This window comes from Somniosus microcephalus, chromosome 29 (genome assembly GCF_052327205.1).
Source record: "Somniosus microcephalus isolate GS21.2 chromosome 29, FLI_Smic_1.0, whole genome shotgun sequence".
NCBI classification, from domain to species: Eukaryota; Metazoa; Chordata; class Chondrichthyes; order Squaliformes; family Somniosidae; genus Somniosus; species Somniosus microcephalus.
The window spans coordinates 27,021,412-27,043,648 of NC_141015.1; the positions used below are offsets into that span (position 1 = coordinate 27,021,412).

The following is a 22,237-nucleotide window of genomic DNA, read 5'->3' on the forward strand; positions in this document are numbered from 1 at the left end:
CCACCCTCCCCCACCCACCATTGGTGACACAGCCGTTGGTTATCAGCCCTATTCCAAGTCCCTCCCTTCAGCCTAGGGGGGTCTCCATCTTGAAAAGCCTTCTCAAAATCTCTGTTCCACCAACCTGCTGATTAGCTCTCAACTTTTCCACAATGGCTCAGCATCTGTTCCTATATGTTAACTATATTAAAAGCACCACGCAGCTACAGCATATTGCTATGGCCAGCGTCGACTTATGCATTTGTAGTGGCCATTCTACACCAGAGTCAGAAAATAATCTTGCGCCCCATCCCCCTGGGCACACCGAGGAGTTGCAGCAAACTCACGGCACCGAACTCTGCATGCAAATGTGGAGTGCATACAGCTGAGCAAAAGCGAAGGAAATGCAAACCCAGTTCACAAAAAGCTTCTGGTCATCTTTCACAGCCACCATAAAGTGCACCAACTAATCCACTGCTCCCTCCCGGGAGAAAAGAGTGCACGGTGGTAAGCAGCTTCCAATGTTGCAGAAAGAGGAAAAGGGATAAACAACTCACTGTATTTGATTCTTTTTTATTCAGCATCAACTGTATGGGTTTGGGAGACCGAAAATAGTTTGAATTTTTTTGCTATACACAGAATCCATAAAATTTAATTGCAACTTGGATAATTTCAATTTATCCAACTGTAGGGGAACTGACAGCACAACGTCTCAAAATAGACATTAAACCGGGAAACATGCAGTCACGACTTGAGTTTTGTAAAGGCCTATTTCATTATTAGGACTGGCGTATTAACAGTTAAATACAATTTTAAATTATGTATAAATGAGTGATCTATGACTCCTGCATCACCTTCTAGATAACCAAGGTCACTCAAAAAAAAACAATTACAGTTTTAAAGTACTAAAAATACAGGTACGTGGTTGATTTGAAACTTCCTTTCCAGAAAAGCCTGTTGGTCAAGTTGGAATTACATGTTACGGCTGAATGCTGCTTTCTTCCGATATCCCTTTGTCATCGAAGAATCTCATCTTAAGCTTCCAATTCAAGACCCAGGCCGAGTTTGTGACCACCGGAATTGATGCTCTTTCCATCAATCAGGGAACACAGAGTGAGTTTTATACCTGCAATTGACACATTAATGGTTAAAATATTAGTGCTGCACTAGTTTCCCTTCCTATATGCTCAAGGCCCAGTTTTAACAAAATCTGCGGCAGCTGAATTTTAAGCAGGAACCAGAACAAAAATCAGTGACGAGATAGCAAGGATCTTTACAACAGAAGCTTTAATTGTTTTTAATATTGGCGTTCCATGTCAAGGCAGCGCACAGTCCAACCTTGATCAGACCAGCAAAACACCTGCAAGGTTATGCTCTAGTTTGAGCTTTTCTGCAGCCTTCGTTCCACTTTACTAAGGAAAGGAAATCAGGAATGAGGCTTCAGGGACCAGTGTTTCATTCACATCAATATAAAAAAAAGGTACAAACCTCAATTTAAGGACTGCAGCCGATATCTGCAGTTGGTAATATGGAAACGAGGCAGCTGGGATAGGATGTGACAAGTTGCTCTTCAGCAACCTCATTCAAGCCCACCCACTATAACTGCAGCACATTGGGCAAGGTTAGAACTATTTTTCATACTCAGTTTGAGAATGTCTACCTACACGTCGTTTACATAGAAACATAGAAGATAGGAGCAGGAGTAGGCCATCCGGCCCCTCGAGTCTGCTCCGCCATTCAATGAGATCATGGCTAATCATCCAAGTTCAGTACCCTGTCCCTGCCTTCTCCCCATATCCCTTGATCCCTTTAGCCCTAAGAAATATATCTAACTCCTTCTTGAATATATTTAATGAATTGGCCTCAACCTCCTTCTGTGCTAGAGAATTCCACAGGTTCACCACTCTCTGGGTGAAGAAATTCCTCCTCATTTCAGTCCTAAATGGCTTACCCCTTATCCTTAGACTGTGACCCCTGGTTCTGGACTCCCCCACCATCGGGAACATCCTTCTTGCATCTAGTCTGTCGAGTCCTGTTAGAATTTTATTAAGTTTCAATGAGATCCCCTCTCATTCTTCTAAACTCCAGCGAGTATAAGCCCAATCGACCCAATCTCTCATACGTCATTCCTGCCATCCCAGGTATCAGTCTGGTGAATCTGCGCTGCACTCCCTCCATGGCAAGAACATCCTTCCTCAGATAAGGCGACAAAAACTGCACACAATACTCAAGGTGTGGTCTCACCAAGGCCCTGTACAACTGCAGCAAGACATCCTTGCTCCTGTACTCGAACCCTCTCGCTACGAAAGCCAACATACCATTTGCCTTCTTAACCGCCTGCTGCACCTGCATGCTTACCTTCAGCGACTGGTGCACAAGGACACCCAGGTCTCGTTGCACTTCCCCTTCTCCCACTCTATTGCCGTTCAGATAATAATCAGCCTTCCTGCTTTTGCCACCAAAGTGGATAACCTCGCATTTATCCACATTATATTGCATCTGCCCAATCACCCAACCTGCCCAAACCATACTGGAGTTTCTCGGCATCCTCCTCACAGCACACACGCCCACCCAGCTTAGAACCTGGTTTTCCTCAGGAAACCAAAGGCAGTTGGTTGTTGTTCAACCTTAAGTGGGCTTGGAGACACTGCGTTTATAATAAAGCTGCAGGCAACAAACAGTTCTCTCGCCATCAGCTGCACTTGGAAACATTCAAGTTGGGAAGACTGGTTTTGTTCCAGGAACGCTAGACAGTCACTTTTCCACGGGCCGCGTGAGCAGTCACCAGATTTCCCAGCTCTGCTTTTGCCAAGCACCCGACACAGAACAGTGCCGGGCAATGCTCACGTTTAGCTGCACAGCGGTCTGAAGCTCCCACGCAGGCCGCTTGCCAGTTCCTCAAATGGAATAACCGCGCATGTGCGGAGGTTTGAATGGACCGCGCACCCCCCCAAAAAAATTAGAGGGAACATTGGTGCCAGGTGGAAAGGGGAATGAGAGCTAGGGAGAATAGCACTATAATGTAAAAGGCACCTTTGATCCGAATCCAGTGGAAACTGGAGGATTTCAGTGAGCCCCAAAGGAATTCTATCTACTCCGACCAGTTTACAGCTGAATTAACCACCCACCACCACTGTCTTGAAACAAATGCAACAAAAATGGGTGGAAACCTACCTGGCCTAAGAATCTGGCTGTAACCTATTCCAATTAAACTGGAGTTGTTGACTTTCGCCTGAAACAGATTAAGCAGCAATCAGCAACACAAAGTATTCAATTACATTTAAACACTGAGGAACAGAATGAAGAAAGGCGTACTTACAGAAATGGAAGCAGTAGAGTCCAGCTGGTATTTAGCAGCAATGCCGAAGCGAGTACTGTTGTTCCCTGCAGTCCAGGCGAGATTTACAGATGTCTCCAGATTATCGCTCACCTTCTGGAAGATGGAACCTCCAAATTCAGCACCATCATTCCTATAGATTTAAGTCACATCTTAAAATAACCATTTGGCTTCGTGGTCTTAAGACAAATGCCTGATGCAAAGCAGTGAAACAAAAATTCTACTATTAGAGAAAAAAATGTTCCTCCTGTACAGACCAAGGCTATTCCCCGAGTTTGTAATATCTGCATTTATGCTTCAAATAGGCAAAACTATCAGTGCTGTACAAGCAAAAATACTCAATAAGCTAAAGTGAGCTTAAACAAAGCATACTATTAGTGCAACTTACACGTTGGTGTGTAACTGGAAGTCCCCGGTTTTGTAGCCCACTGCGAAGTTGTTCTGGGTCAGTTTTGATTTGGCCGTGTCAAAGGACATTTGGTAACCAGCGAGCCAGCCCTCGTAGCCAGCCACTGCTGAAGCATGGATCGCAGGGCCTGCAAAGTCAAAATCTACATCACAGCCCAGGTTGATGTATTCGCGCTTGTAGGCGGTCTTCACCCTGCCACTCTTCTTGCTGAAGAGGCAGAAAAAAGGGGGAAAAAAATTTTAGCATCCCGCGCGTACACAAACCGGTAAAAATGCTGCAACATCTTGAACTGCTATAATTACCCGGTGTTAGGCGAGAAGGTGGTGTCAAATGTCAGCTTCAGACCTTTGGCAAGCTGGCAAAGGAAAAGAAACAACGGTGTTTCAGTGCACAATCCAACACCAGAGACAATATTCTTCCAGTTAAATGAGACCACAGCAAATTCCTGCTCTCGTCTAATATCGCGGAAGTTACTTTAAAAAAGCGGTTGGGTGATGGATGTAAAAATCAAGTGTCCATTAAAATACCCCAACTAGAGTACTTAGTTTCTTCCACAAAAGTCACTATTAAATACCTCCGACACCTCAGTGAGCCATAGTGCTGATTTTCACACTGGCACCGTCAGGTCCACAGACGGGTAGGTTCACAACCTGGTGCTCTTCACCTCTGTCCCGCTCAATTCAATTCCTAAACACGATCTGGCACAAGCTAAAATACGACACTAGATTTAAATTTCCCACGTGGTTAAATAGTTACCTGATCTTCAATTGCAATTTCTGTGCCCAAAGTGTTGTCAGTGTTCCACTTCTCTGTAAATGTGAGGCCATATTCAGACCACTTGTACTTGGTTTCCAAGCTCCCGGATACTTTACCACTTTCACTGTTTGATGAACCAGAAGTTGTGAATTCCTGTTAATTTTGCAGAGGGGAAAGAGCAGAAGTTAGCATCCACTTGTAAATACAATTCAATTCAATTTTATTTGCCATATGTAACCAGTACAATTACAATGGAATGCTTACTCCCCGTAGGGATGCGTCAGCTAGAGCACTTACCCGTATGAGCACACATCTATTCACGGCTGCCTTTAAAGACAGAACAATTTAAATGATGAGTTTTGCAGAGTTATAAATGGATTCACCATTTTAAAAACTTACAGCCATTTGGTACTGAGCCAGTCATTACATAATATAGACCCACACCCTGCTCTACAGTAAAAACAATTGCTATGGGAACAAAGGCAGACTTGTATTTATATAACACCTCATCGCGCATCTCCAACACCCCAAAGCAGTTTGCGTATAAAAGCACACATTGGGTAGGATTCCTCATCGGAGCCACATTGGCTGATCTCAACTTGGACAGCTTCAGCACTACAAGGATACAGTACCCACAGAATTCAGCCAGGATCCCTGCCCCTTCCCAAAGTAAAATGACTTCTACTAGAAAATGCATGTGGACAGGAGCCGCTCACTATTTAGGCTCACACAAGGCTGGGCACTTGGGTGGCACACCGGAGGGCTGCAGGTACCCGTGGAACTAAGCTAACAACTTCAGGAGATGGGATGGGGAGGGTAAAAGTGGGGGGGACAAAAACAGTAATCGCAGTAATTAACAAGCCAGAAACAATCGCAACAGGTTGCAATGACCTGACTACACTATTATGCAAAAAATGTATTGAGGTATACATTTCAATACTCATTTGGTTACCAAAATTCAACAGTCAATGCACTACTCAAATGCGCAACTGTACTACAAATTCAAATAGTTAGAAAGGTGCAATCCATTGGATTCTATGGCAATTCAGTGCTTATTGTAATTGTTGAGGACCACACATTTTGATCAGATCTAATAAGTACACTGAACTATCCTCCGATGAAGTAGCACTTTTTTGGATCAGTTGATCCAAGAAAATTGCATGACTATAGCAAAATTCACAATTAAAAAAAAGATTCCTTCAGAAAGCAATTCAAAAATGCAACATTAATAACAAGAAAAGTGAATATTCTAATCCTTGAAAAAGATGGTTTTGAATTTACCCAATGTCCCCTCTAGTTTGGCTTTGTTCGGCACAGCCTGTTTATTTCAAAGCACAGTCCCTTTAAATTTCTGCGAATGTGCAATATTTCAAATGGAAAAGCTTGCAGATTACTGCACCGCCACGCACGCATACAGCTAAGTAAATATTCATTCTGAATACTGAGCATGACTTTTGGCCACAGCAACATATGCACAAAAGTTACACTAGAAGTGACTGCAGAACTATATTTTACTGCACGTAAATGTTGGCAACCAGCAATTCAAGTCCATGTGCTACTAAAAAAAAAATTCTCACATCTGAACAAAACATGTTTCAACGTCAGCAAAAAATGTAGCATTATGGCAGTCCGATTGTATTAATCTCCAAATCTGCTCACTGAGAATGACCTGCGGGCAGGCGGAGTGCTCTGTCTGAACCTGACCAATATAAAGAGGCTGAACAGACAGCAACCTGGAAAGGTCATCATTTAACTCTGCGGCAAGCTTCCATTGGCAGACAACAGACCATCTTATGAAATGCTAATCCTCGCCTCCAAAATCACGCCGGTCACCTCATTTATACAGGCCCGGATTTTGCAAGTCCAGCGCCCAGCAACAGTGATGTCATCAAGCAGGCTAAGCAGCCAATTACATTAAAGGATTCACACAGACAGCAAACCAGGAAGTAAAATTGATGGGACTGAAGGCCAATAAATCCCCAGGGCCTGATAATCTACATCCCAGGGTACTTAAGGAAGTGGCCCTAGAAATAGTAGATGCATTGCTGGTCATCTTCCAGAACTCGATAGACTCTGGAATGGTACCCATGGATTGGCGGGTAGCTAACGTTACCCCACGATTCAAAAAAGGTGGTAGAGAAAAGGCGGGGAATTATAGACCGGTAAGCTTGACATCGGTAGTGGGGAAAATGCTAGAGTCCATTATAAAAGATGTAATAGCAGAGCACTTGGAAAGCAGTGACTGGATCGGACAAAGTCAACATGGATTTACAAAAGGTAAATCATGCTCGACTAATCTACTGGAATTTTTTTGAGGATGTAACTGGTAAAATAGATAAGGGAGAACCAGTGGATGTGGTGTATTTGGACTTTCAGAAGGCTTTCGATAAGGTCCCGCATAAGAGATTAGCGTGCAAAATTAAGGCACATGGGATTGGGGGCAAGGTACTTACTTGGATAGAGAACTGGTTGGCAGACAGAAAGCAAAGAGTTGGAATAAACGGGTCGTTTTCCGAGTGGCAGGCAGCGACTAGTGGGGTACCGCAAGGATCGGTCCTAGGACCCCAGCTGTTCACAATATATATTAATGATCTGGACGAGGGAATTGGATGTAATATCTCCAAATTTGCAGACGACACAAAGCTGGGTGGGAGGGTATGCTGTGAGGAGGATGTCGTGAAACTCCAGTACGATTTGGACAGGTTGGGTGATTGGGCAGAAACATGGCAAATGCACTATAATGTGGATAAATGTGAGGTTATCCACTTTGGTGGCAAAAACAGGAAGGCAGATTATTTGAATGGCAATAGATTGGGAGAAGGGGAAGTGCAGAGAGACCTGGGTGCTCTTGTGCACCAGTCGCTGAAGGTAAGCATGCAGGTGCAGCAGGTGGTTAAGAAGGCAAATGGTATGTTGGCCTTCGTAGCAAGAGGGTTTGAGTACAAGAACAAGGATGTCTTGCTGCAGTTGTACAGGGCCTTGGTGAGACCACACCTTGAGTATTGTGTGCAGTTTTGGTCGCCTTACCTGAGGAAGGACGTTCTTGCCATGGAAGGAGTGCAGCGAAGATTCACAGGCTGATACCTGGGATGGCAGGAATGACGTATGAGGAGAGATTGTGTCAATTGGGCTTATACTCACTGGAGTTTAGAAGATAGGGAGGGGAGCTCATCGAAACCTATAAAATTCTGTCAGGCCTGGACAGACTAGATGCAGGAAGGATGTTTCTGATGGCCGGGGAGTCCAGAACCAGGGGTCATAGTCTAAGGATAAGGGGTTAGCCATTTAGGACTGAAATGAGGAGGAATTTCTTCACCCAGAGAGTGGTGAACCTGTGGAATTCTCTGCCACAGAGGGCAGTGGAGGCCAGTTCATTAAATATATTCAAGAAAGAGTTGGGTATATTTCTTAAGGCTAAAGGGATCAAGGGATATGGGGAGAAGGCAGGGACAGGGTACTGAATTTGGATGATCAGCCATGATCTCATTGAATGGCAGAGCAGGCTCGAAGGGCCGAATGGCCTACTCCTATCTTTTATGTTTCTATGTAAAAGCACTGATTATCCTTCACCACTTATAAATTTTTACAGAGTGAAATAAATATTGGGACGTATACATGTGATTAAGGTAGAAGCTGAAATATCAAATATGGAAAATATCTAAAAATATGGAATCATAAATGGAAACATTTGACATTTCAGATATAAAATTCATTTTTCAGGGCCAGAGAGGTTGCTTAGCAATAATTATGACTTAGGATGCCATTAAAAAACCCAGTTACACCGCACTGAACAAGGTTTAACTTTTTCAGTTTTTTTTTTTTTTTATAAAACGATATTACAGCGTAAAAGGGGAAGTTCATGTCAGCTCAGTGATTTCTCGAAGATTGCCATCTGCGGGGTCTTCAACAGCGCGCTTTTGGAGGAGTGGGGAATCACTGACAGGAGCTTCTGGATTTCTGCGTTTAACTGCGCATGTGCGGATGCCAGAAGTTGCGGCCAGTTTCACATGGTATTGACAGCGAACGCTGACAGTTTCGCAGTCATTACAACCGCAAAATCCGGGCCATTACAATGCTAGTCCCAGAGGTAGCCATGTGATGCAAGCGAGGTACCAAAAAAAAGTACTAGGATTGCAAGAGGTCAACTACAGTCCCCAAAATGTACCCAAGCACATTTTTAGAAAATCTAATTCGTTCCATCTCATACTTGATACTTGTTCTGTTGATAAGGAGAGATGAAGTAAGGCAGGAGGCAGCTTGTGTGGAGCATAAACAATACATAGATCTGTTGGGTCCAAATGGCCGGTTTCTGTGCTGTAAAATTCTTTGCAATTCTATTTAACTGAGGCACGACATCAATGAAAAGACAAATGGTTGAATACTGCGTGGATGTATCTATTTACATGGCATAAGAGCGGGAAGAACGGCTAGGCTTCACGCACGCTCCTATCCGTTTAGAATTATTAAATATTACGCAGCATTAAAACAGTTGGCCAATAGAATTAACAAATGATCTGTGCTCCCTGTTTATTACAGTGCGATAATACAGGCAAGGTAACACCAGGGCCTCCGAGTAGGTTCTAAAGGCTCTATGGAGTTGAAGAACTTCCACCAGATGAAGCTGGTACCATTTAGATTAAGCTCCCAACCAATCCTTCATCGTTGTTTCTCTGTAGATGCCTCCCTCAAACATTGGGGGGAAAACCCAGACAGAAACTTCAAGTCATGAACACAGTTTGAAGTGCAAACATACAATGCTGCAAATATAGATTTGCTTCAATGTTGTCACCAGTGTCCTGAATTTGCCTGTAATATAAACAAACAGAGCAAAATCAGAGCAGTGGCTGTCACATGTAGCTGAATAGTTCCTCTGGAGGTGGTTCAGCAAAATAAATGCGTTATGCGTAAAAACAAATCCACACATTTTGCCCATTAAAAACCCTGCTATACACAAACATTTGAAATATTCTAGCGCGGAGAAAAGTAAATTGAACTTACCACTCCGCTTTGTGACTTGGTTTTCACTTCAAGTTTTACCAAACCAAAACCTAAAAACAGAAATATCTAATCACTACGGACCCATTGTATTTTAATGATGAAGAAAAGGCACATTCGCAATCTGTTGTAAAACACGTTCGTCGCCCATTCAAATCTAACCTAGGAAAAATATTCCTGTTAACAGCATGTAAACATGCAGCAAGGAATTTAAATTAAAACTGTAGATTTTCAAAATAAAAGCTTAATTTTAAAATGTAAAAATAGCAAAGTTAGATAAATAGGCCCACTTTAACAAAGGTGCCATCATTAAAACTAAGTTATTAGGTGACTTAAGTAAAAATTGTGTATTTATTGCTACAAGACCAGCAACACTACCAGTTTTCTGGTATTTTACAAAGATTCATCTTGTTACCCCTACAGTACAGGTTTTAGTAGATGATCTATTTATCTGTTGTAACCAGTGCATAATTGTGCCCACTCATTGGTATCGAATCTCCCCATTTATATTGCAGGATGGATTCAGCAGCAAAGGGGCACTGTATACAGGAAACTTATTTTAATCCGGCACCGACGTGGTGCCGGTTCATCAAAAATTCCGGATAACCGAGAGCTATAGTAAAAGATACGGAGAGCTGAGCGCTCCGGATAAAGCAAAACCCTGTTGCTTAGCAACAGGTGCAGAACAATGGCCACAAGTTCCAAGCGTCTCTGTAGCTTAGCAACAGCTGCAGCCACACCCAATTGCATAGCAACAGATCGAGGAAGGCAAGTAATATGAAGTAAAACTTACCTGAACCTACTCCTGAATTTTGCTGGTTAACTGAGATTTCCGGTTATTTAGGTGCCGGTAAATCGAAAGTTTCCTGTATGTACTAGATTTTCACATACAGTTAGTGAACTGTCATGTTGGTGACTTTGTGGATCTAGCCAGGAACCTCCACAGTACTAAAATGGCATCACTGGCCTCAAGTGGGCAAAAACACTCAGCCCTCCCAAAGTTGTAGCCAAAATGGTGCACCCAGCACAAAGTGCTACAATAGGAGATGTTTAGCTTCATCAACCAGGTAGAGTGAAACAATCCACTCCAATAGGGTTTCACTGTCAAATGGCAAGACCATCAGACTGTTTAAGGTGGCTCCGCTTTGAAACGGGGGGGGGGGAGAAGTTATGCTACAGCTATACAAAGTCCTCGTTAGACCACACCTGGCGCACTGTGTTCAGTTCTGGGCACCACACCTTAGGAAGGATATACAGGAAACTCGACGGGACCGGCGTGGTGCCGGTTTATCAAAAAGTCCGGATTACAAAGAGGTATTGTAAAAGGTACGAGAGCCACAGATCCAGGTGTCCCTGTTGCTATGCAACAGGTACAGGAGCCCCGGTTACAGGGCCACAGATCCAGGAACAGCCACTGATACGAAGTAAAACTTATCTGAATCTACTCCTGAATTTTGCCAGTTAACAGATTTCCGGTTATTTAGGTGCTGGTAAATCGAGTTTCCTGTATTGGCCTTGGAGGGAGTGCAGCGTAGATTTACCAGAATGATACCCGGACTCCAAGGGTTAAATTAAGAGGATAGATTACACAAACTAGGGATGTATTCCCTGAAATTTTGAAGGGGAAGGGGTGATTTGATCAATGTTTTCAAGATATTAAGGGGAATGGCTAGGGGAGAGAGAGAAACTATTGCCACTGGTTGGGGACCCAGGTTATAAATTAGAGCCAGATCTTTCAGGAGTGAAGTTAGGAAACACTTCTACACACCAAGGGTGTAAAACTCATCCACAAATGGTCATTGATAATAGGTCAATCGTTAATTTTAAATCTGAGATTGATAGATTTTTGCTAACCAAAGATATTAAAGGGATCCGGGGTTAAGGCAGGTATACGGAGTTAGATCACAGATCAGCTGTGATCTCATCGAATGGCAGAACAGGCTCAAGGGGATCAATGGCCTCCTCCTGTTCCTAAAAGTATGATTGGTGGTAGGTACACAGTTCTCCGATTTTTGACACTCAAGTACATCTCCAGGTTCCAATGTTACTAGGGTAAATTTTCCACCGGTCGCTCGATTACCCACAATCTCACCTCACGGTCTTGCTCTTTACCAATTGACTTCAGCAGCAAAAAGATGTAATTTTATACAATGTAATTTTATTGTATAAAACGGTGACATAGTGGTTAGCACTGTTGCCTCACAGCGCCAGGGACCCGGGTTCAAATCCGGCCTCGGGTGACTGGTGTGGAGTTTGCACATTCTCCCCGTGTTTGCGTGGGTTTCCTCCGGGTGCTCCGGTTTCCTCCCACAGTCCAAAGATGTGCGGGTTAGGTTGATTGGCCCTTAGTGTTAGGGGGGGGATTAAATACGTGGGGTTACGGGGTTAGGGCTTGGGTGGGATGGCTGTCGGTGTCGGGTTTGGATGATCAGCCATGATCTCGTTGAATGGCGGAGCAGGCTCAAAGGGCCGAATGGCCTACTCCTACTCCTAGTTTCTATACAAGTCAAGGGTGACCAGCTCATATTTATCGCGAGTGCCAGTCCCCAAGGACTGAATAACACACACACACAAATTGAGTCAGAAATACAACTATGGCTAGTGTCTAACTTATTGGGCAGTGATCTTGTCAGTGGTACAAGCATGCACACTACTTCACATTTCTCATCTTGATCTACCAAATCATTCAACATCGGAGCCCTTAAATTTTACTATAAAGAAAGCAGCTCTCTGCCCATTCTGCTGTGCCAGGTCAATGAGCAATCTAATGCAGCCAGAGGGGAGTTGAGTCACTGCTGAATGGAAAGAGAAAGTCACCTCAGGCTAGCCACACCCCATACAGGAGGAGTTAAAATAACTGACAAAAGCACATGACCCATCCGGACCACACGAGAACACAGAGGTAACCGTTATGAAGAAAAGCTTGAAAAAAGTTAGGGCCCATCACTGGAATAGAGAAAGTTGATGGGGAATCAAAATCACGAATGATTTTGAGAGGATAATTAAAAGACAGACTGTTTGCACTGATTTTACAAATTGGTGGTTACGGAACCCAAACTAACTCAATCACTAGACGAACAAAGGGAAAGTTGGGGGAATTCACAGAGGACTATGGATGCTTCACCAAAAGTGGCTAACAGGGGAAACAGTAACAATTTACAAGGAAATTAGGTAAGTATTTGAAAAGACTATTAAAAAAAGGATACCGGGGGGGAGGGGGGGAGGGGGGGGGGAGGAAAGAGAACAGGAAAAAAAAAAGTATAAAAATGGATTAGTCAATAGCCAGTGATGAAAAGCTACAAGAGGCACAGATGTGATCAGCTGAAAAGCCTCCTTCCGGACGGTAATTGGGAGGGGGTGAGAAAAGAGGGAAAATTATAAATTAATCTAATAACTTTACAAACAGGCTGAATGTAGAAGTACTGTACCGTAGCCTTTGTTGAAAATATCTCTGGCCGATTTGCCAAGGTCTGCATACGATGGAGGTACAGCCATGATATCTGTAGACAAAAATATTCAATGATAAACTGATTTAATCTTACCACTTATCCCAAATACTAATCTAAAACCCCAAACAACAAACAGATAGAAAACAATTCTGCTAATCAAGGATAGGCCCAAAATCTGCTGCATCAAAACAAGCACATCTGCTATCAAATCTGCTAGGAACTATTTCTGTGCCTGGGAAAGTTAAGCGACATCTATATGAATACGTTTGTGCTGTATCCTACTCAGGAAAGGTAAGCGACATCTAGATGAATATGTTTGCGCTGGATCCTACTCGAGAATAACCAAGCTATGGAATTTTTCCAAATCTGTTATTTTTAAGTATTAAGGGAAAAAAAGTTACAGCAAATCCCCCAGCAATCATCTTCCTGGGTACCACTTCAAAGAGTATATTGCTGGAATATCTAACACGCTGATACAAGTTACAATGCCAAGTGACCTTTAGCTGGCTCTCAAATATAACAATACCATTAAATTCATCCCCAACTCAGTAAAACAATTGGCTTCAACAGGATGGGCTTAAAATAAGGGTCAACAACTTTCCCACACAAAGCAAGGTTATCAGTTTTTACTTAACCATGCATGACTGTGGTATTAGGACAGACATCACAACTGCTCACTCCAAAAGCAGCCACATATAATTATTATTAAGCTGAACAGCTTGATTCAGGAATTCCCCCAGGAAGTTACTTAAAAGCCTCAACTATTAGATCAGTTCCACATGACTGCAGCATTTCAGACAGTTACAAGACTTGAAATTAACCTTGTATTAGACAGCAATGAGTATAGCTGACAACAGTTTAATAAATGCACGATTAACAGGAAAAATTGCACTGACTGCACAATACAGAAAGGTGAAATTTTGAGGTCAGGTTGCATAGAATGGGCTTGTATTCCCTCGGGTATAGCAGATTAAGGGGTGATCTAATTGAGGTATTTATGATTAAAGGAGTCCAGAACAAGGGGCATAAATTTAAAATTTGAGTTTGGTCATTCAAGGGTGAGGTCAGGAAGCACTTTACACACAAAGGGTAGTGGAAATCTGGAACTCTCCCTCAAAAAGCTGTGGAGACTACTGTCAATTGAAAAATTCAAAGCGGAGAAAGCTAGATTTTCATTAGGTAAGGGAATTAAAGGGATATGGAGCAAATACAGGTAAATGGAGTTGAGGTAGAGATCAGCCACGATCTAACTCCTGTTCCTGTGTTCCCATCTCTAGAAGGCAGTTTGAAAACCCAACTTCTACATTTGGGAATGCAGGAAGCACTTGCAGTGTATCCAACAATAAACGCGAGATGTATCAGTTGCTTCTAGCCAAGTATGAATTTCAAGCCCTTGAATAATCATTCTTAAAAATCAGTTTAAATGTATAAAAACCAAAAGAAACTACAGGGATATGGGATCAGTTTTGGATTATCCTAGCAAAGAGCCAACACAAACATGATGGGCCAAATGGCTTCCTTCCTGTGCTGTAAACATCAATAGTTCTAAAACAGTCTGTAATTCAGAGAAAACAGAGTCGGCACATGAACACCATGGAAATCGCAAAATTACATACCCAAAAGAACTTTCAAAGAAACAGGAAGTTTGACATTTTAGAAATACTAGTATTTCCAAATACCCCGAGCTTTAAATTTTGTCATTGCAGGATATTGGAAGGTCTCAAGATTATGAATATAGTATTTCGTCTGGAATCAAAGCATGGGTGTTATAAGAATAACTTATCCTGCCATTCTTGTAAAACCGATACAGACCATAGTGTGAAAAGCAACAAATGAAAGCACTGGTGCGGATTACGACACTGGGTATCACCATCATTGTTTTTAATGCAAAGCAAGGTGGTGTGGTCTACAGTGAAAGGACATCCTCACTGCAATGTTCCTTTTAATAGTTTTATGCATTTCAGATTAGTGGCAGGTCCAATAATTTGTTAGTTTGGATAAATTGGGGATGGGAATGCAATTCTGCACCATATGGCAACTAAATCAGAATGAACACATAACCCAGAAAAGATTAAATTATACAACAGTGAAAGATGACCAACATGTACTGGGTGGGGCAGGGTTGCATTTTATGCTTTGATCAGGAGTATTTATTTTAAGTGCTGACCCGAGTTGAGGAATGAAGTGTGGGGAATTTAACACTTCCAATGCCATATCTGACATTATGAATTTTAGCATTCAGTTAACCATATGGATAATATGCTCCTCATAAAACTTGCCAAATAACACTGGCTGGTGACACTGGCAAAACCCAGCGCCACCTTTAACCATCCGATTCAAAAAGGCATGAAACATCCTAACAGTATCTACCAAGCTACCTACAGCCAAGAATGCAGGCCTACTAAACCTCTCAAGCTTCACGTCTGTGAACAAGAGTTTTTACCCTCAGTAATGCAGGAAATTTAATTTAGATCCCGTTACACTAAATATGATCTGAAAATAAAATGGTTAATATTGGCAATCAAATGGACTTCTGGGATTTTTCTACAGAAAATATCGAGCTTAAATGCATTAAAATATTGCCTTTTGCACACTATGCAGCAGCGCACATCAAATTTGTACGGAGTGCTCTTGGACCAAAGTTTAGGTTTTAAGATATAATCAAATAGCCATCATGCCCTATAGTCAACTCCACTACTATCAGGTCATATTTACTCAGCCCTCTACCTCAAGGTTTCATAGTAACTTAGAAATTTGATATAATAGCAAACCGCACCACTGCAAGATGAGGAAAGACGGGAGGAGGCTCGAGTGGAACATAAACGCTGGCGTGGACTGCTTGGGCCGAATGGCCTGTTCCTGTGCCGTATATCCTATGTAATGTAATTCTATGCAAGGGTCTAAGATGCCAGGGGACAGATGAAATACCGATCAAAACTCAACCACCAAACCAGAATGGAATAGTGACTTACTTTGAATGTTAAAACTCTATCTTTAACTACCAACAGTTTTCCTCTACCCGGTAATGCAACTTTGTGGCTACAGTCAGTTGCAGCCTGGCCTGCCAAAGGAGAAATACAGAAAGCTTTCCAAATACCCCTATAACATTTCACCATATTCTATGCTGTGCATTAGCTTCCATTAAAAAAAATTGCTGAAAAGACTGAAGCTGCTTTTTCAATATTCTGTCCATCTTTTCCCCCACCAATTGAAGATAATCACATGCTACCCAAAAACACTGCAAAGACAGATGGCCCATTCGATTATCACTTGAGCCAGCTGTTGGGAGGGGCACACAGAAGCAGTGTGAGGCAACTGATGACCCCTGTTGATTAAGCACCTTTCAGCAACCCAGTCGAGATTAAAAATTCAGTACATGGAAACCAAAGGGGCAAAGCAACAACCTACATGGCACAATGATTGTCCAGTGGTGCATGATTTATAGGCATCCTGTGCAATTCTTGAAACATTTCATCAATCATAAAATGAACATCCTTGTCCTTCACTGCGGTCTTTACTATACAGCAAGAAAACAGTTGTAAATTCTATACTTTAACACTGGCATCAAAACTGGGCTGTTCTTGTGATCTTTCAAATACAGGAAACTCTCATTTAAATGGCACCTAAATATCTGGAATTCTCGAATAACCGGCAAAATTCATACTCCGAAAACTACAGTATACAGTCGTTTTACTGTTAATTAAAGAGTTATGAATTACCCTCAACTGGCATTACTGTACTTAATCAAGCATCTCCCACCATCCATTTAACAACATTCTGTAGGTGAGTACCTAATTATACTGCACATTTCTTGATTTTTAATATTTTTGTTTGTTAAAAATAGCCTCGGTAGATATAACTCTCCATTATCTGGAATTTTTAATCAACCGGCACCATCCCGGTCCCGTCGGTGCCGGAGACGAAAGAGTTTCCTGTACTACGATGCATTACAAAAAGAACTCAGTATTTTAACATTTGCACAAGGACCCATTTACAGATTCACAAAGCGTGGGTTTATTTGGTAACTGTTTTCAACGTACACGTCACATTACCACATGCAGTGAGGCAATTATCAACATGTGAAAAGGGAAAGAGGAGACCATCAGGCCCATCAAATGTTCGCCCTATCAGAAGGAGCAGCTGTGTACACTACTCTCCCTGGTCACTGGTAATGCTAAATCCTGGGATAGGAAAAACAAACAGGTGAAGAAAATGTGCCCTATCCAGATCATGAAGATTAAGCTCAGTGTGTGCGCCAACTATCTAGCACAATCGTCATGGGACAGACCCGCTACCACTTTGCCTCATTACACTACCTGCTAATATCAACAGACAGACATAAATCATCCTCTGCCGGAAAAAAAAAATGTAATTTATTTGAAATGTACGCTTCGCTCCTGTACCGTACACAAAAAATATTGGGACATGCCATTGTTCCGTGTCTGGGGGAGGGCCCAATGATTGTAGTGTCTTTTGGGAGGTTCCATTGGGGGGGGAAAAAAAAATCACAGTTTTGCTTCATTACCCACAAATCAACAATGGCTGCTTTTTAAAATCAAGTTTCTACATTTACACACGTCAACTGTGACTGGGCAGATGCACGATCTAAGAATTCCACAAGCGTGTATAATACACTGGAGCGCACCTCATTGTTAGGGTTGAAATTGAGGAAGCTCCACGTTCAATTACAGTTAAGTAACTATTTGACTATGGTGGAGGAGGTAAATCCAAAGAATGCACTGCAGTTTCTGTTTCAGTTGCAAGCCAGATTCAAAAATGACCAGCTATGCCAAAAGGACTCTGATCGAGACTTATTTCCTTTGGTTCAATTGTCATGAACACTTCAACAGCAAGAGTGCAGTGGTGCACACAGACTAAATGAATCCAATCTGCAAAGTACACTACTGTTACAAAATAAGTGAACTGGAACTGACATACATACTGAAAACCAAGATACACCTGATACAGGTCCCAGCGAAGACCCTATTCTCCCAGACAGGATAAAAGTAAAGGCTTTGCCTGAGCCGATTCTTCCAACACCTCAAGCTCCCCGAGCATTTTCTTTCTTCTCTCTCCTCCCCAGGCGACCTCGTTTGTTTCTATTTTAATACTCTGGTGAATGCTCATCTGAACTCTTGTTCCTACTAGGCTCCAAATACGCCATTCTGTGCCCAGTGTTGAAATCAAGACAGTCTCCTATGCTCTAGCCTCCTTACTTTCCTCAGGTCTTCCCTTCTTCCAACAATTCAGAGGCTTTAAACGACTAATTTAGCATAACCCAGTTGCTACTTAATTTTCCTCATCTTCCTTCCCACCCAACCTTTTAAACCAAGTGTCCTACATCTTTCAGCTAGCTCACAATTAAAAAAATTCAGTTATGAACACATTTTACCAGCAGCTACAGAAATAAGACTGCCATAGCTACAGTTTCTAACTATAGAAAAAGAGAACACTACAGCATTTGAAAGTAACTACAGTTTTGTTGATGCTAGAGGCTAAAGCATTGTAGCTTTAGCATGGAGGGGAGTTCTTAAATCAAGAATTCTAAGCACACTCAACAGGCAAGAGTATCATGTACAGTGTTACATCTTGATGTCACATTATGCCGAAGTCTTGAACATTGGGGATTGCAAATTTGAAATTCATTTACAAGGGCTATCATTTAATTGCGGTTAACTTATGCAATTAACATATTGTTTATGGAGATTTATTTTTTAAACACATGTTCATCGCGGAGGTTACGCGGCGAGTACCTAGGTGCAGATAAGTTTGTGCCCACCAACAGCCAATAAGCTTTAGCCTGAACAGCGACTTCCTCTTTTGCTGGTGGCACCGTTGAATAAACACGCGCTCTTCTCTCCACACAGAGCAAACTACCTTGGTCGCGTGGAACCCAAATCTTGTTGGTAATAATGAGTAAAAAGGCGATATGGCGGGAGGAAGCACGTGGAAATATTGCTCATCACAGAAGATTAGAACACAGAGCCAGGTCAGGTATTGTTTTCAAAAAACTTTAATACTTGGTTTATGCCATAAACACATTTGGAAGGTGGCTTTTGCCCATGGTGAGGGTTAGGCAGCTTCTGAATGTATAGATTAAAGGTTAATATTAACCAATTTTTTTTTTTTTTTTTTTTTAAACTTACTGATTTGTGATGTAACCAATAGCAAGCAACAGGAGCTTAGATTCCCTTTCCAGTGATGTATGTTGTGCCAAGGCGCTGCTTTAATTTAGCAGGGCTTGGTTTTTAGTTTTCATGATTAAAATGTGACCTTTGTCCAATCTTTTCTGCATTTACCAACAGGTTATATCTAAAACAGATGGGAATGTTTCAGAAAGGGCTATTATTAGTGCTGTTGTTCCCTTGGTAGACAAATCCTAGTATCAGCAACATGAGACATGCAATTTTTTTTTTTTTTTTTTTTTTTTTTTAAATTCATTCACTGGATGTGGACGTCACTGGCAAGGCCAGCATTTATTGCCCATCCCCAATTGCCCTCGAGAAGGTGTTGGTGGACCGAATTCCTGAACCGCTGCAGTCCGTGTGGTGAAGGTACTCCCACAGTGCTGTTAAGTAGGAAGTTTCAGCATTTTGACCCAGCGACAAAGGACCGGCGATATATTTCCAAGTCAGGATGGAGTGTGACTTGGAGGTGGTGCTGTTCCCATGCGCCTGCTGCCCTTATCCTTCTAGTTGGTAGAGGTCACGGGTTTAGGAGGTGCTGTCGAAGCCTTGGCGAGTTGCTGCAGTGGATCTTGTAGAGGGTACACACTGCAACCACTGTGCACCGGTGGTGGAGGGAGTGAATGTTTAAGGTGGTGGAGGATGGGATGCCAATCAATGATTCCCCGTAATTCAAAACAGAAGCAGATAGATTTCAGACTCGCAAGGGCATCAAAGGATATGGCGAGAAGGCCGGTGAATGGAGTCGAGGTAGATCAGCCATGATCTCATTGAATGGCGGAGGAGGCTCGAAGGACCGAATGGCCTACTCCTGCTCCTATTTCTTATGTAATCCTTTTGGGGCTATGCGGCCCAAAAGTCCAAGCATACGTGGTTTTTTTCAACTCATCGGCTGCACGGGGCCCCTGCAGCCGATGAGGCACACAGCTTAAAAGGGAACATTGGTGCCAATCAAGTGGGCTGCTTTGTCCGGGATGGTGTTGAGCTTGAGTGTTGTTGAAACTGCACTCATCCAAGCAAGTGGAGAAATTAATGAGAATATGGATTTAAATCACCCACATTTGCTTCCTTCCCCCCAACCGCTCCACATAAGTAATTTGCAAAATACTGTGGATGCTGGAAATCTGAAATAACAGAAAATGCTGGAAATACTCAGCAGGCCAGGCAGCATCCGTGGAGAGCGAAACAGAGTTAACGTTTCAGGTCTGGGACCCTTCATCAGAAGCTCCACATATGCACCTACGCAGCCCATGCAAAAAACTTGGAGACGGAGAACACACAAATTAATTTGGAAAAACTAAACTTAAAATTGTGCAGCTATCATGAATAACTAGACAAGACAGCACCTGACTATACTCAAAAAAGGTGTACCCACCCAACCATAGGGTGTAGAGCAGGAAATGGCAGGTGACAAACCTAGATCGTAAAGGGGAGGGTCGGGCTCGAAATTTAGAACAACCTGGTCACAGGTTTAGATTTTACACTTCAGTCTCCATGTTTGCTGCCCACCTTTTTAACTACAATGGCGAGTCTGGAGAATAAAAAAGGGTCCTGACATCCCCCCCACAAAAAAAAAATCTTTCCAAGTGAAAATACACTACCTCCACAAACAAAACAAAAATTGCAGAAGTCCCCTTTTATTGTAAAAACAGCAACGTTAATTGGTCACTCCTCGACTGTGAAGTGTATTAATAGCACAGGCAGTTCTGATGGACTGTGCAGGACAGTCATTACAAATATTACACAGATCATCGACGCAAGTGGAAGGCGTGAGCCGACAGAAACCAATAACATGCAGTCTGCCCAACCTGCACATGCAGTGCATTATTTTACATCTTTCCACCACCCCACATTTGGGGAAAGATGAAATTTTAAAAAGGGATGAGCTCGACACGAGCGAAATTAAATTTAAAAATGTTACGGCAAAGAAAATCCCAAATGTAAATAATGGAAGATGTCCTTCCTCTCTCTCTCGCTGTCTGTCCCCCCTCTGCCTGCCCTGCCCCAGCGCCGGGCTGATGCCGAGGTCAAAGCAATCACCTTGACTCGGTGCGCTGCCGCCACCCTGGGGCATGAGAATCAACCAGTGAGCGGGGCCCCGGGGTATCAGCTGGAAAGATCCTTCCCTCGCTCGCTGCCTGTCTGTCTGCGGCCCCGCCCCGAGCTCTCTCTCTCTCTCTCTCCCACTCTCATACAAACGGCAGAGGCTCCCAGAGGCGGGCGTGCGGGCGCTGCCGGCGCCATCTTGCAAGGCTCGGCGGCAAGGCGCGGGGCCTGGTTCTCTCCATCCCCACCGGCCCTCAATTAATACCTCATCCCTCACCTTCCCGGCCTAACGCGACGGGCACACGGAGCTCTCTGCCGCTCTCTCTCGGCGGTGTTACCTGGCGGTGCGGTGTGGCGCTGAGCTGCGGGGAGCGGCCTCTCTCTCTTTCGCTCTCGCACCGGCTTTAAGGGCGAACTGAAGGAGACAGCGCCGCGCCTGCGCACTGCCAACCAACCAACCCCCGGAGGAGGGGGCGGGGCCACCCGCGCCAGGACCTCGACCCCCTGACCGTGCCCCGCCTTCAGCCAAACCCACCACCCCAACCCCAAAAAATAAAATTACACACGCGCCGATTGCCCCGTCTGCCTTTTTAAAAAATATTATTACTGATAGCAAACCAAAAATATTTTTTTCTTCATTCTTTTTATTGTATTTTGGTGAAGGCAGTGGCTGGTCAGCTCTCTACTCAGGTCCCAACGTCTTTTGTTGGCTCCCTCCGCCGCTGCGCCCCTACTGCTCAAACACTCTCATTGCAAGTTCAGGTTCCTCAAAAGATGTGAATCGTATTTTCATGTACTTGAACAAAAATTTTTTATGAATAAAGTATATATTTTTGAAAAAAAAAACTCTGCTTTGAAAATTTAAGTCACACAACAACTAGCGCCTTTTAGCGTAGTAAAAACATCCCAAGGCACCACACAGGAGTATTTTAAGACAAAAAATTTGACACCGAGCCACATAAGGAGAAATTAGGGCAGGTGACCAAAAGCTTGGTCAAAGAGGCAGGTTTTAAGGAGTGTCTTAAAGGAGGAAAGAGAGGTAGTGAGGCGGAGAGGTTTAGGCAGGGAATTCCAGAGCTTA

At 43.1% G+C, this 22,237-nt stretch overlaps 1 protein-coding gene across 3 annotated transcripts; it reads right to left on the minus strand.

Annotated features, from left to right (window-relative positions):
• Positions 1 to 536: 536 nt before the first annotated feature.
• On the minus strand, positions 537 to 21,606 carry LOC147098583 (non-selective voltage-gated ion channel VDAC2). 3 transcript variants are annotated; one of them, XM_085970437.1, is made up of 10 exons: positions 21,495 to 21,606; positions 12,905 to 12,976; positions 9,480 to 9,529; positions 4,779 to 4,808; positions 4,482 to 4,634; positions 4,028 to 4,080; positions 3,705 to 3,932; positions 3,299 to 3,449; positions 3,154 to 3,211; positions 537 to 1,105 (listed from the first exon to the last, which is right to left on the minus strand). In XM_085970437.1, exons 2-10 carry the CDS (start codon positions 12,969 to 12,971, stop codon positions 1,014 to 1,016), a joined length of 882 nt encoding a protein of 293 aa, XP_085826563.1. In that variant the 5' UTR covers positions 12,972 to 12,976; positions 21,495 to 21,606; the 3' UTR covers positions 537 to 1,013. The 3 variants fall into 3 exon arrangements, with proteins under 3 accessions (XP_085826563.1, XP_085826564.1, XP_085826565.1); XM_085970438.1 differs by lacking the exon at positions 21,495 to 21,606 and adding an exon at positions 21,434 to 21,458; XM_085970439.1 differs by lacking the exon at positions 4,779 to 4,808.
• Between the last annotated feature and the right edge of the window lie 631 nt (positions 21,607 to 22,237).